The 12,595-nt window shown below is 49.6% G+C and overlaps 1 protein-coding gene across 6 annotated transcripts in view; it reads left to right on the plus strand.

Moving 5' to 3' along the window:
- ANO1 (anoctamin 1) overlaps positions 1–12,595 on the plus strand; it is an 84,476-nt gene that overhangs the window by 34,599 nt on the left and 37,282 nt on the right. For all 6 annotated transcript variants that reach the window (XM_068148406.1, XM_068148401.1, XM_068148402.1 and 3 more), the window contains exons 2-7: positions 74–255; positions 2,806–3,132; positions 6,033–6,131; positions 7,834–7,985; positions 9,272–9,326; positions 12,466–12,517. In XM_068148406.1, the coding sequence (XP_068004507.1) occupies positions 74–255; positions 2,806–3,132; positions 6,033–6,131; positions 7,834–7,985; positions 9,272–9,326; positions 12,466–12,517 (867 nt within the window). The remainder of the gene's footprint in view (positions 1–73; positions 256–2,805; positions 3,133–6,032; positions 6,132–7,833; positions 7,986–9,271; positions 9,327–12,465; positions 12,518–12,595) is intronic.

A 12,595-nucleotide genomic window follows, 5' to 3' on the forward strand; every position in this document is an offset into this window, starting at 1 on the left:
CTTTTGGGTGGCTCTGGGAGGAGCAAGTGTTGGGATTAAAGTGTCTTGACGAAACTGCTCCTTTTCATCTCAGACGCAGACCACAGGGAGTTTCATGGGGTGGATTTTCTGCCAGAAGATCTCAGCAAGGCTCCAGAGGAGTCAGGAATGAGGATGAGCAAGAAGTACTCCTGTCTACCTGCTGAGGAGAAGGGCATCCACATCATCAACATCCGAGCTATCGAGGATATAGGATATGACCAGCACGAGAGCACAGTGAGTAAAGGCCTGGCCAGAGGGGCCCTGACTGCTGTGCTGAGCTCTGCCCCTCAGTTTATTTCCCATTCTCCTATTGCCAGGATGCTCTGAAATCCTCTCTGGGTTTTTCAGCAGGGCTGAGGTAGGCTGCCACCAGTCACAGTATATTCCAGCTGAGTGGGGTTTGATCTTTGCTGGGAAGGAGGGAAGTGAGGGATCCTTGTTTAACCTGTAGCATAAAGCAGGGGTGGCTGTTCCCAGGGCAAGGAACCTGGCAGCAAGGCTGTGGAAAATCTCTTTGCCTATATAGAGTAGTACAGAGGTGTCTAAAATTTCAAGCTCTTGTTGGCATAGGTGAGGCTAAACTACTCTGTAGTCACAGAGGTTTGATCTCCAGTGTCATTAGGTGTGCCTTGGGTCAGTTCTTTAACTTTCTTTACAACAGAGGCTATAACATGAGCACCCAACAAGATTAGGAGGTGGTTATGTCATAAACACATTAGAAGTAGTTTATTCAGGTAGAGGGACTGAGGTGGAGTGGGCTGCATAACAGCTCTCACTGGGGAGGGTGGAAAGCAGTGCTTGAGTCCTTGGGCTGGTGCTTAACTGTGATGGAGCATGGAGGAATCATTGTCAGTGTAAGACTGAGATCTGGTGAAACTGAAACACCTTTTCTGTCTCAGCCTCAGGAGAGGGGAAATGAGCTTCACGTGGTCCAAGTCATCGTAACTCTATTCCCTCATAGCAGCCCTGCAAGAATTGATGTGGTCTAGAAGTACCTTTCAGCATTGGTACCCCACCCTGAAATACTCCAGCCATTTCTCTTTAAAGCAGGACTGAGGTGCTTCTTCCAGTCTTTGGGTTACTTCTCTGCCTTGTTGGGGCTTGGCTGCTCTCACAAATGGAGAGATGCCTCGATGCTGTAGCGCCCACAGTGCAGCACCTGCTCCTGAAGGGTCAGGGAGCCTCCACAGGGTCAGCTTTCCGGCTGGGAAGCTGAGTGAGACATGAAGCAGCTCCCATGCAGTTCCTGCAGTGTGACCTGTCCCCTGCCTGCTGGCAGTGGCTGGAAGGAACAAGGACAGTAGGGATTTTCTGTGCAACTTTTCTCCACCCCAGGCATGCTCCAGGGGAAGAGGAGCTGTGGGCAGGATGCATCGACCTTTGCTGAGCTCCCCAGGCAGATACACGTGGCACACTCACTGCTCTTGTCTGCAAGAAGCATCCTGCCCCTTTCCTTTATTGATTACCTTCCAGAATAGAGCAGCTGATTGCTGTCCCTCATAAAGCCAGGCCAGCAAGGGCAGGAAGTGGTTGGGATCTGAGCCTTTTGCTGTTTTATCTCCCTGCACTTAAGTGAACATCTCTCAGTTCAGGTTTTCAGGAGCTGATGATTAATTAATTAATTAATATCCCTACAGCTTTAAACATTAAATGCAATAAGTTACCTTAAAAGAAATCCCAGTGTCCCTCTGCCCTGTTCACACCTGGTGGGGTTTGGGGTTTTTTGGGGGGGGAACTTGGTGAATTTTTGGTTGGTTGGCCTGGTTTGGGGGGGTTTGTTTGGGGGCTTTGTTTGTTGTTTGCTTTGGCAGGTTGGGTTTGGTTTGTTTGGGGGGGTTGTGGTTTTGTTTGGGGGGGTGTTGTTGTTTTGGGGGGTTTGTGTGGTTTGGGTTTGTTTGGGCTTCTGTTGGCTCTGGGGTGGGTTGGTTTGTTTGCTGGGTTTTGTGATGTATTTTTCTTTTTGAATGGTGTGTGCATCTCCAAGGGTAGAGCTGTGAACTGCCCCTGAGAAGTGCAGCAGTGAGTAGCTGTCAGCACTTGGGTCTGTTTCTGCCCTGTGTGGGCTTCAGAGAAATGCTCAGAAATGGAACTGAGGTTTGAGTCTTGCATCTCTCACCCCTTGCAACAGTCACACAGCATTAACTGAAGACGAGATCAAAGCCTCTGCCACCAGCAGCTTGCAAAGTGGCACAGGTTTTGTAAGTGGGGACAAGAAGGGAGGGACTCAGTGAGCAGGGAACCCACTGCCCTGGCTCTGGTCCATCTGCATTGCTGGCCCTGCACCACGAGCAGCTGGCTCCCTTCAGTCTGTATCTAAGATGATCTCTTTCTCAGATGATGCAAACTTGCAAGGAGAGATAAGAGAAGTGAGAAATGTTTGCACATGGTATTAATCTGTTTGTCAGAACTGAAGGGCAGGTGTCTTGGGTGGAAAAGGACAGATGATCTTAGTGGTGATTAACCCCCAAAGGAGAGAACCAAATCCAGCGAGTAGCTGACTTGGGAGCTGGTGTGCTGGTAATGAGATTAAACCCCAGGCCTTTCAGCTATTTATTCCTGCCCAGTAAAACCCCAGCTGGCTATCAGGGAAATTGCAGGTGTTAACTTGCAAGATTGTTTTGAGCCAGTAGCGGGGGGGGGTCCTCTCTCCTCTGTGCCTGCCGTTTGAACATGGCTCACTGCGCGCCCCAGGCAAGCAGGAGCCCTTGCTGTGGCCACGCTGGCGTGAGTACTCATTCTCCTTCTCCTCTCTCCTCTCTCCACACCCCCATTCCTTGCTTCCAGTTATTAAATTCCCTATCCAAAAATCCAGATGCTGACTGCAAATATGGACTCTACTTCAGAGATGGCAAGAGGAAAGTAGACTACATCCTAGTTTACCATTACAAGAAGTCCTCGTCGGCGAAGACGCTCTGCAGGAAAGTTCATCACAATGATTCCGGTGTCCGAAGCACCAAGCAGGACCAGCCCCTGCCTGGGAAGGGAGTGCAGCTGGAAATGGGGGAAAGTGAGCCCCAGGTGGATTACCATGAAGATGACAAGAGGTTTCGCAGGGAGGAGTACGAAGGAAACCTTGTGGAGGCTGGGCTGGAACTGGAACGCGACGAGGACGTAAGAAGCCTTTTCACTCAGTTAAAGATGGGGACTGGTGGTCAGGCCATGGGAGGTGCTGAGCCATTCCTCTCAGCCTGGTTCTGGTCGAGGTTGCACAAGCTCAGCTCTTCCACAGCTTGATTTCAGTCCTGGCAGCACCATCCTTGCCCACTGATTTAATTCTGTTGACAGGAATGGCATGGATTAGCTGGAGTGGTGGAAGTGCAAGCTCTAGGCATGTGGTTAGACTCGATCTAAAAGGTCTCTTCCATCCTCAATGGTGCCATTGATTCTGATGGGCTGTGGCAGTGTTAATGCCCCAGTGAGGTGAAGCTGCTTAATTTTCTTGGCCAGAACTTGTGCCACATCCACTGTTGCAACACAGCTGGCTGCTGTGTGGCTGTACCTGCAAGTGAGGATTGCTCTGGACACTCCTCTCAGTTTGGTGCCTTTGCAGGGTGCTGGGGTTTGGGTAGTTCCAGTTCTGGTGAAAAATACCTGGCACAGTCAGTGTCATTTGTATAGCTCAGTGTAGAGCTGAAGAGAGCTCAGCTGGCTCAAGAGGGTCTGGTCCCTGCCCAGGCACATGAGGCTGTGTTGCAGTTTGCTCTTTCCATTCTTAGATGTGGACAGCCCAGCTCGTGATGCCTTTCACCTGCACCCTTAGAACCAGGGTATTCTATTAAAGGGCTACCAAAAGATTGCAGTGTGTGAAGTCCTGCCAGTGTGTGATTAGCAGGAATAGCCACAGCCATATTCATTTCAAAGAAAGAGATTGCAATTAACTGATCCAACCAATAGACCAGAAAAGCCCTGGGAGAGAGAGAGAGAGAGGGTAAGCATTTAGGCTGGGTTTGTTTACAGGAGCTAAAAGCTGAGATGAAACACCTAGACCCATGTGGTGGGTTGAAGGTGATCAAGGTGCTAAAAAAGAAGCAAACCTGCTGTCTCTTAGTCACAAATTGCAGGCATTTATACAACAGTGTGGGTCTGGAGAGGTATAAAATACACACTTTGCATGGTGTAGTCACAGGATGTCAGGGGTTGGAAGGGGCCCAAAGAGATCATCGAGTCCAACCCCCAAATGTAAGAAACTCTTTCACTTCTCTGTCCCCCAGGTGAAAATCACTTTCCATCCAACTTGCAAGTTGTTGTAGTCAGCTGGAATCCTGCCTGTGCCAAGTCAGAGAGAGTTAAATCCTTTGCAGGATGGGAGGTCCCCACCTCTAGCATGTAATATGATTTGCAGTGATGTAGAAAGGCTCAGGATTCAAGCCTGGACACCCTAAGAGAGAGAACTCTGTGCTTTCAGCACAAGATACCAGAGCAGGAATGTATAGGGATGAAAGCAAGCCATGGGGATCTACACCAGCTTCCATATGCCAGCACATCAGTGTAGGGGAGCAACCTGCAATCCCTTGGGCTTGGGAAGGTGCCAGGAAGCTGTGTTGGATGCCTCACTAATGGCAAAACATAGTAAAGTTTTCTTTAACAGATGATGTTCACTAAATCACTTAAACTCTCTTCAACACCTCTGCCATGAGGCCAGGCTGAGAGGGTTGGGGTTGTTTAGTTTGGAGAAGAAAAGGCTCCAGGGAGACCTTCTGGTGGCCTTTCAGTGCTTAAAGGGGCTGGGCAGGAAGCTGGGGACAGACTTCTGAGCAGGACTTGTTGGGACAGGACAAGGAGGGGTGGTTTGAAACTGAAAAAGGGAAAGCCAGATTTAGATAAAAGTCAAACACCTTTTACACAGAGGATGGTGAGACTCTGTCCCAGGCTGCCCAGAGAAGGTGGGAGAAGCCCCATCTCTGGAGCCATTGCAGGTCAGGTTGTTAGAAGCTCTGAGCAACCTGCTCTAGTTGCAGCTGTCCCTGCTGACTGCAGGGCAGTTGGACTGGATAAGCTTTAAAGGTCCCTTCCAAACCACTCTGTGATTCTATGCAGTCAATTCAAAGGCCTTACAGGAGGGCTGGAGCAGCTGGCTTCTAGAAGGCAGTGCAGAATGCAGCTGTGTGAAAGCTGGAAAGAGCATTCAGGTTTCTTTCTGTTCCACTTGCTGAATGCCTGCTGGTTTGATATCCTTTGTCCCATAGCTTTGGAATGATTACTCCTGTGGGAATAGAGCTGGGCCGGGGGAGAGTGCCAGGAACAAACCCCCAGGTCCAGCCATCTAGAACAGAGCTCACAGAAGCAGCAAGACCCAAGCATGCTGCTGGGATTAGCATTAACATTTCTCTGTTTATGTCTTGCTGAATTCCCTCTAGCAGCCTTCCTCATTACCATGCAGAGTGCTTTAATGTAAGGAGCCACGGCTGGATCTGAGGCTGCTTCTCCCTTACTGCAGTTCTGGTCCTCTGAGGTACTGAGCACCTCTTGGGAGGCACCAGGGACTCTCTCAGCTCCATTAATTACAGTGCACTCAAGAGCCCAGACCGTTTGGCTGCATGCCTGTGCTCAGATGTACCTGGCTCAGCCTGTATTTGTGTCCATAGTCGTTAGCTTTTACTTCCCAAACAATTCTTACCTGTTTAACCTCTGGGAATTGTTCTGGAAGACAATAGCATTTGAGAGTCACAGCTTGTGGCAGCTCAGCACACAGAGGTGTTCAGGGATTGTCCTGTTAGAAACAGGCTGTCTCCCATGAGATTGATTTTGTTGGTGGTGATAGACTGTTTGTTCCTTAAACAGAGCTGAAACACGAGGGTAAGAGTGTTTAACCTGGGGGGTTTACTTTAGACTGAGTCTTAGGAAGAAGTTCTTCAGTGCAAGGGTGGTGAGACTCTGGAACAGGCTGCCCAGGGAGGTGGTGGATGCCTCCTGCCTGAGGGTGTTGAAGGCCAGGCTGGGTAAAGCCTGGAGGTGACCTCTGAGGTCCCTTCTAACCTGAGCCATTCTGATTCTGACTTCTTTTCTTTCAGACTAAAATCCATGGGATTGGGTTTGTGAAAATCCACGCCCCCTGGAACGTCCTGTGTCGGGAGGCAGAATTCCTCAAGCTCAAGATGCCCACCAAGAAGGTGAGTCCTGCCTTTCCCTTTGCCCTCTGGAAGGCAGGGTTTGAGCATATGCCCATCTCTGAGCACTTGACAAGCAGACTTCTCTTCCCACAAGCACCTTTAAAACCCTCAGCTCATCTGTACAGAAAAGGAGAGCCACGAACTTGTGAGGGGCAAGTACAAAGAGCTTGGGAGAAGGAAGGGAAATGAAGAACTCCTGGCTGCTAGCTCTGTCTGTCTGTGATACAGGAGACTTCATACCACACTTCACCCTCTCAGCCTGTTCTAAAAGAGGTTGCCATTGATGATGAAAGCTGTGTGCATTTTGGAGGCTTTTTGCTTGTGTGTTTTTTCCTTAGCCAAACTGCTAAGACCACTCAGAAGCTTAACCATTTGTGTGCAGGAGACTTGCTGGGGTCAGTGCCTCTTCACATACATTGTCAGTCATGTATGCAGCAGCTGGGGTTACTCTCCCACCAAACAAGTCAGCTTGCAGCCTATTTGAAATATCACTAAAGCACTGGCAGTGTATTTCCATCAGTTCTAGATTGCCCATGATAGATAGCTACCTGTTCAGTGAGCACAGCTTGGAGAGGGATTAATATTTAAACACATCCTAAGTGCATGTCCCCAGACTGCAGAGGGTAAGTCTGTAATGGAGAGAGAGACAGTCTCAAAGCCCAGCATCATTTATTAGAACACTAAACCCACACTTCTGCTTTGGATCTCATATTAATCCCCATGATTGCCTCCCTTACCACTGATTTTAATCAGAAGCATGATTAGATGAAACCAGTCTGTTGTCATGCTGCAGTTGAAGCTGCTTCGCCACAGAAGCAAGGAGAGTGTGAGCAATTTTGGGGTGTGATAGAGGCCACCTAAGCCTGCAGGCCTTGGCCAGGAGAAGCAATTCACAGATTGGGTTGGGTTGGAAGGGACCTTAAAGCTCATCCAGTTCCAACCCCCAGCCATGGGCAGGGACACCTCCTACCAGCCAAAGTTGCTCAAGGTCTCATCCAGCCTGGCCTTGAACACCTCCAGGGAGGGGACATCTACCATGTCCCAGGCAACCTGTTCCAGAGCCTCACCACCCTCACTGGAAAGAATTTTTTCCATGTGTCTGAGGAGATCTTCAGACCCCTAAAGCCTCATTTTAGCCCTGCCCTGGATCTGAACAGTTTATGTGGCTCAGAGAAGGAAGCTCTGTTGTGACCTGCTAACACAATTCCTGCTTTGAGTGCTGCAGAACTGTGACAGACCATTCAAGATATTTTGGTTCCTTTATATGGTAGAGGGGAAACTCCTGAAAGCTGCACAGTATTCCCAGGAGAGTCCCCTGGGAGAGGAGACCACTTCTGTTGTTTTCCTCAGAGGCTCTACAGCTGCTCCATTCCTTTGTCCTATTGCACCAAGAAAACATTTACTGCCCGAAGAGCCAGTGCCCAGGGCATCTCCATTGAACACCCCTGGCTGATTGTTTGGAATCAACCACAGGCTGTGTTTTGGCTCTGAGGGAAAGCAGTAGGCTTCCTCTGCTTGCCTTGGTTGGACTTTCCCATCCATCTGTGTCCTTCTGAATGCTCTCAAGAGGGTCAGCTGCCCCGCTCCACGCTTTGCTGTGAAGTGCTACTGAATTGCTGGTTTGTTCCTCACAGTTCACTCTCCCTCATGGCTGACCAAAAGCATTCAAGTTGCCCTGTTTTTTCTCTCTCTGCCCTCCCAGATGTATCAGATCAATCAGACCCATGGGCTTCTGAAGAAGATCAATTCTGTGATTCAGAAAATAACGGAGCCCATCCAGCCCAAAGTGGCAGAACACAAACCTCAGACGGTGAAGCGTCTCTCCTACCCCTTCTCCAGGGAGAAGCAGCACTTGTAAGTCAGAGCTGTCCCCAGGTCCCAGCCTTGCTGGGAGCAGATCAGGCACTGAAAGGTGGGAGGGAAAACAAACATCAACACTTTAGAAGGATCACTGCAAAGAGTATTTCCATTCTGCAGTAAAGGTAGGGGGGGTTGGCTCGATGTTGGGGAAGGAGGCTTAGCAGAGCCCTCCTTTGAAACCTCTGCCTGTTGTAGCTGCTGTCATGGCATTGAACACCTGCCTGTGTAACCACTCACTTCAGCTGTTGGACTGCCAAACACAACTTACAGTGTGGTTTACAACAGCTCCTTTTCCACCTGAAATAAAATGCTCACTGAAAGTCATAGCCAGAGATGTGGGCTGATAAATATCAGAACAGTTTAATTCAGCTGCTATGGGCAGCTCACAGATGTCCTGCCAGCCAGGCCTCCTCTTTGGAAGTGGTATGAAGTCAGTGGTAGCTTTGCCATCGATTTCAGATCAGTCAGAGGAGCTGCAAATGTGGGTGTAGGAAAAAATCACAAGGTGGGGCCCAGCCAAAGTTTCGACTGGCCAGGATTGCTTTGCTGCTGCTCTTCCTTGGCCAGCATCCAGAGGAGAAGCTTTGAAGACTGAGTTTATGTATGTGCCAGCTGGAACAAACAATAGTCCTAGGGCAGGATTTCTTCACTCTGAATGCAGGGGGGGTTAGGTTTTAATCAAGGGATGCAGAACACTGATAAGAGTTGTGTATTAGATTTGCAAACAAGTTAGCTGGAGCAGTCAATGGATGTGACATTTGACATGCCCTTGGATTTGCAGGAAATCTATTTTGGTATTCATTGCATGTGGGAGGTTCCTGCAGCAAGGAGCCTGGTGGCTCAAAGCCCCAAAGATGCTCCTTGGTGTAGGTGTGGATGTGCCTCATGCAGCTTACCCTGGTGGCTTTTTCCAGTGAGACCAGCTGCTGTCTGAGTAAGGAGGGCAAGAGTGGCTTCACAGGGTTTAAGGTCCACACACCACGTGGAGATGATTAGGAGATATTTAAGGCCACCAGTGATTGTGGAGTCAACTTAAATGGGCAGCAACAGTCTCTCTTATGCAGAAATCCCTGCAGATAAACTGAGTGAAAGGTACAAGCAGCCTCTTTAAATGGGAGAATTGTGGTGGCCTGCCTTTGTAACAAGCTTTCTGCAAGCACTTCTTTAATGTTAGCTACAAGAGATCCCCAGGAGAGAGGAAAACATTGAAGGGGTCAACAAGAGCAGGAAATTACTGGCTGCTTTTTAACCTAATGGGCTTCCTTCTAATCTTTTAACAGATTTGATTTGTCTGACAGAGATTCCTTCTTTGACAGCAAAACCAGAAGCACCATAGTAAGTACTGCAGGTGACTCAGGTATGGTGGATGTTGCCATAGGCACAGCGTTCCCAGCCCCTCTGCTAGCTTTAGTGCCATGCCTGCTGCAAGTTTGCCTTTCTTAACCCGATGCCAGGCCCACCTGTGACATCAGGTATGGGAAGCAGAAATAAAGCATTTCCAGCTGCAGCTTCTGTGCTGAACATTAAAGCTGAAACGAGGGAAATGCCTCCGGGTCAGGAAATTGCACCTTGCTCTGGTTTGTCTCTGCATCGCATCCCCCTGACACACAGCTCAGGGGCTGGGCTGAGCCTTGCCTCTCCTCCTGCTGGAGGCTCTATCTGCTGCAGGGCTTGCATGGGGCTGCTCCTCTCCTCACTGAACTTCTGCTGTTCCCTTACAGAAACGAAGGGCAGTACAGGAACACAGTATCACAAACTACATTTGAGTGCTTCCTTGTGACTTACAGAATGGGGGAGAAGGTGCAGCTGCCTTTGTAGGCGCTGAGGAGGGATTGAAAAGCCTTCTCATCTGACATCCAGGGCAGCTGGAAGGGACCATGCCAAGCAGCACTTGCTGCAACACTTCTCAAAGTGGACTCTCTGCCCCATTCCACTGCTGCTAATCATCCCCTTGGAATGTGACTGTGAGCCTGCTTTTATCATATATTTCACATTAGCCTTTGGGATGCTAGGGTGCTTCCAGAAAGAGCTTAGATCACAATTAGAGCTGCCTTTTGTTGCTATGGTGATAAGGGCTATACGATATCTAACTTCCTCTTCCTGCTCTGAAATTCCAATGTGTGGACCTCAGGATGTAGTCTGAGGTACACTGGTTTGATGTGAGTGCAGGTTATCAGGCCTAGGTCATTCTGAGGAGGGAGGCAGATGCAGAATCACAGAAGTGTGGGGGGGGGAAATCCCAAAGGACAAACATTGGTTTGTGATAAAAAGTTTCAACTGAGATTGGGAACAAAAGGCATAGCTTTTGTTTGTAGACTTTCATATCTAGATACATAGCAAAAAGCTCCTGTGAGTCTAAACTTGAAGGGGCAAATGAAGAGTTAAAATGCATAGCTGCAGGCTGAGAAAGGGAGCAAGCCAAAGTGGCACAGCAGGGCAAGAGAGTAAGAAAATGAACAGGAAAATGAATGAAACAAAGTGAGCTCAGAGCAGAGGAAGAAGAGGGATGAGGTTTGGGGAAGCATAGAATTGTCAGGGTTGGAAGGGACCTCAAGGGTCAGCCAGTTCCATCCCCCCTGCCATGGCCAGGGACACCTCACACTACAGCAGGTTGCTCACAGCCACATCCAGCCTGGCTGCAAAAACCTCCAATGATGAAGCTTCCACCACCTCCCTGGGCAGCCTGTGCCAGTCTCTCACCACCCTCATGAGGAAGAACTTCTTCCTAACATCCAATCTGAATCTACCCATTTTTATTTTTGCTCCATTTCCCCCAGTCCTATCACTCCCTGACACCCTCAAAAGTCCCTCCCCAGCTTTCTTGTAGCCCCCTTCAGATACTGGAAGGCCACAATAAGGTCTTCTCTGAGCCTTCTCTTCTCCAGACTGAACAGCCCCAACTCTCTCAGTCTGTTCTCACAGCAGAGCAGCTCCAGCCCTCTGCTCATCCTCATGGCCCTTCTCTGACACCTTCCAGCACCTTGAGATCCTTCTTGTACTAGGGGCTCCAGAACTGGTCACAGAGCTCCAGGTGTGGTCTCAGCAGAGCAGAGTGGGAGAATCACCTTCCTGGCCCTGCTGGCTCTGCTTCTCTTGCTGCAGCCCAGGATGTGATTTGCTTTCTGGGCTGCAAGTGCTCACTGCTGGCTCATGTTGAGCTTCTCATCCCCAGCACCCCCAAGTCCTTTTCTTCAGGGCTGCTCTCAAGCCAGTCCCTGCCCAGCCTATATCAGTTGCCTGGATTGCCCTGAGCCAGCTGCAGGACCTTGCCCTTGGTCTTATCGAACCTCAAGGAACACCAGGCATGCAACAGGAATGCTGCTGGTGTGCTGCTTTGTTTGCAATACCTGTAAGTCACCCAGTGGAAAAGACACCTTGCACATCTCTCAGCATCATTTCACCCTGTGTGCACTTCTCTTTGTGTGCTTGTTTCTGCAAGCTCTCCCCTGCCTTTCTCCTAGGTATTTTTAAACCCCACTGCAAATATTGACCCTTCCGCCTGCTGCGAAATGAACAGGAATCTTGTCACTCCCTGGGAGTCTTTGCTGAATAGAACTAAGCCAAAGACCTTTTACTTATTAAATAACATGAAATACATTATATAAGTGGAAATCTCTGTGACTGCCCCTGGGCTCGCTGGCGTTCCAAGGCAGCAGACGGATGAGCTGTGGGCTTGCCCCAGATGCCCTCGCTCGCTTCCCTTTGTGAATTGGGCAAGCAGCAGCCAAGCTGGCACAGGGATTAGTGAGCATCCCTGGCTCCCCAGGCAGGCCAGTGAGCAGGCAGCAGGTGCCTTTGCCCATGGTTTTCCTCTGCTGCCTGCTCCCCTGCCAGCTTTGCCTCAGCTGGGCACTTGCCCCTGCTAAGAGCATCGTCACCTGGGAGCGGCACAGGGCGAAAGCTTCACTGCCTGGGCAGCCTGCTGGGATGTTCAAAGGTTATTTACCAATAAATCCTAAACTAAATACATCTGCTGAGCCACTGAGGTCAGGCCAGCTCAGAATTTTTAAGGTCAGCCTGTGTTAGTCCAGTTTGTGATAAATGGCTGCGTGCTGTGTACGTGTTAGGAGCCAAGGCTCTGCTGAAGTCCCTGGGTTGAGGCCAGCTTGCACCATCAGAGACAAGAGCTGGCCCAGTGCACCAGCTGGGCTGGGTAGAAGAGGGCTTCTGGTCCTGGATCAATGTCCAGTATGAGTGAAAACAGCATTGCTGGGCTGGTTAGATGTCAGCCTGCTTCCCCCAGTCAATTGCCTGGGTGGCTGGCTGCTGAGGGAAGCCTTTCTCTCGCTTCCAGATAACTCTGCCTGGGAATCTTTCCGCTCTGCTCTGCTGACTACCTTGACTTTTATTAAAGAATGATGACTTCATCCACAGCTTGGGTTTGCCAATATTTGAGCTGTACACAACAATGATGGTGCTTTCCTCTGGCAGTGTGTGCAGTAACCCTTTCCTTCCTCTTCTTTAACTTCTGTAGGTTTATGAAATATTGAAAAGAACAACGTGCACCAAAGCAAAATACAGCATGGGTAAGGAACTTCCTTTAGCTTTGAGATCGATGCTGCTTCCAGGTGTTGCCAATAACTGCAAGATGTAACTGGCTGTGG

The sequence above is a fragment of the Melanerpes formicivorus genome, unplaced genomic scaffold, assembly GCF_026170545.1.
Source record: "Melanerpes formicivorus ecotype bairdi unplaced genomic scaffold, bMelFor1.0.p_v2 SCAF_16, whole genome shotgun sequence".
In the NCBI taxonomy this organism is placed as follows: Eukaryota; Metazoa; Chordata; class Aves; order Piciformes; family Picidae; genus Melanerpes; species Melanerpes formicivorus.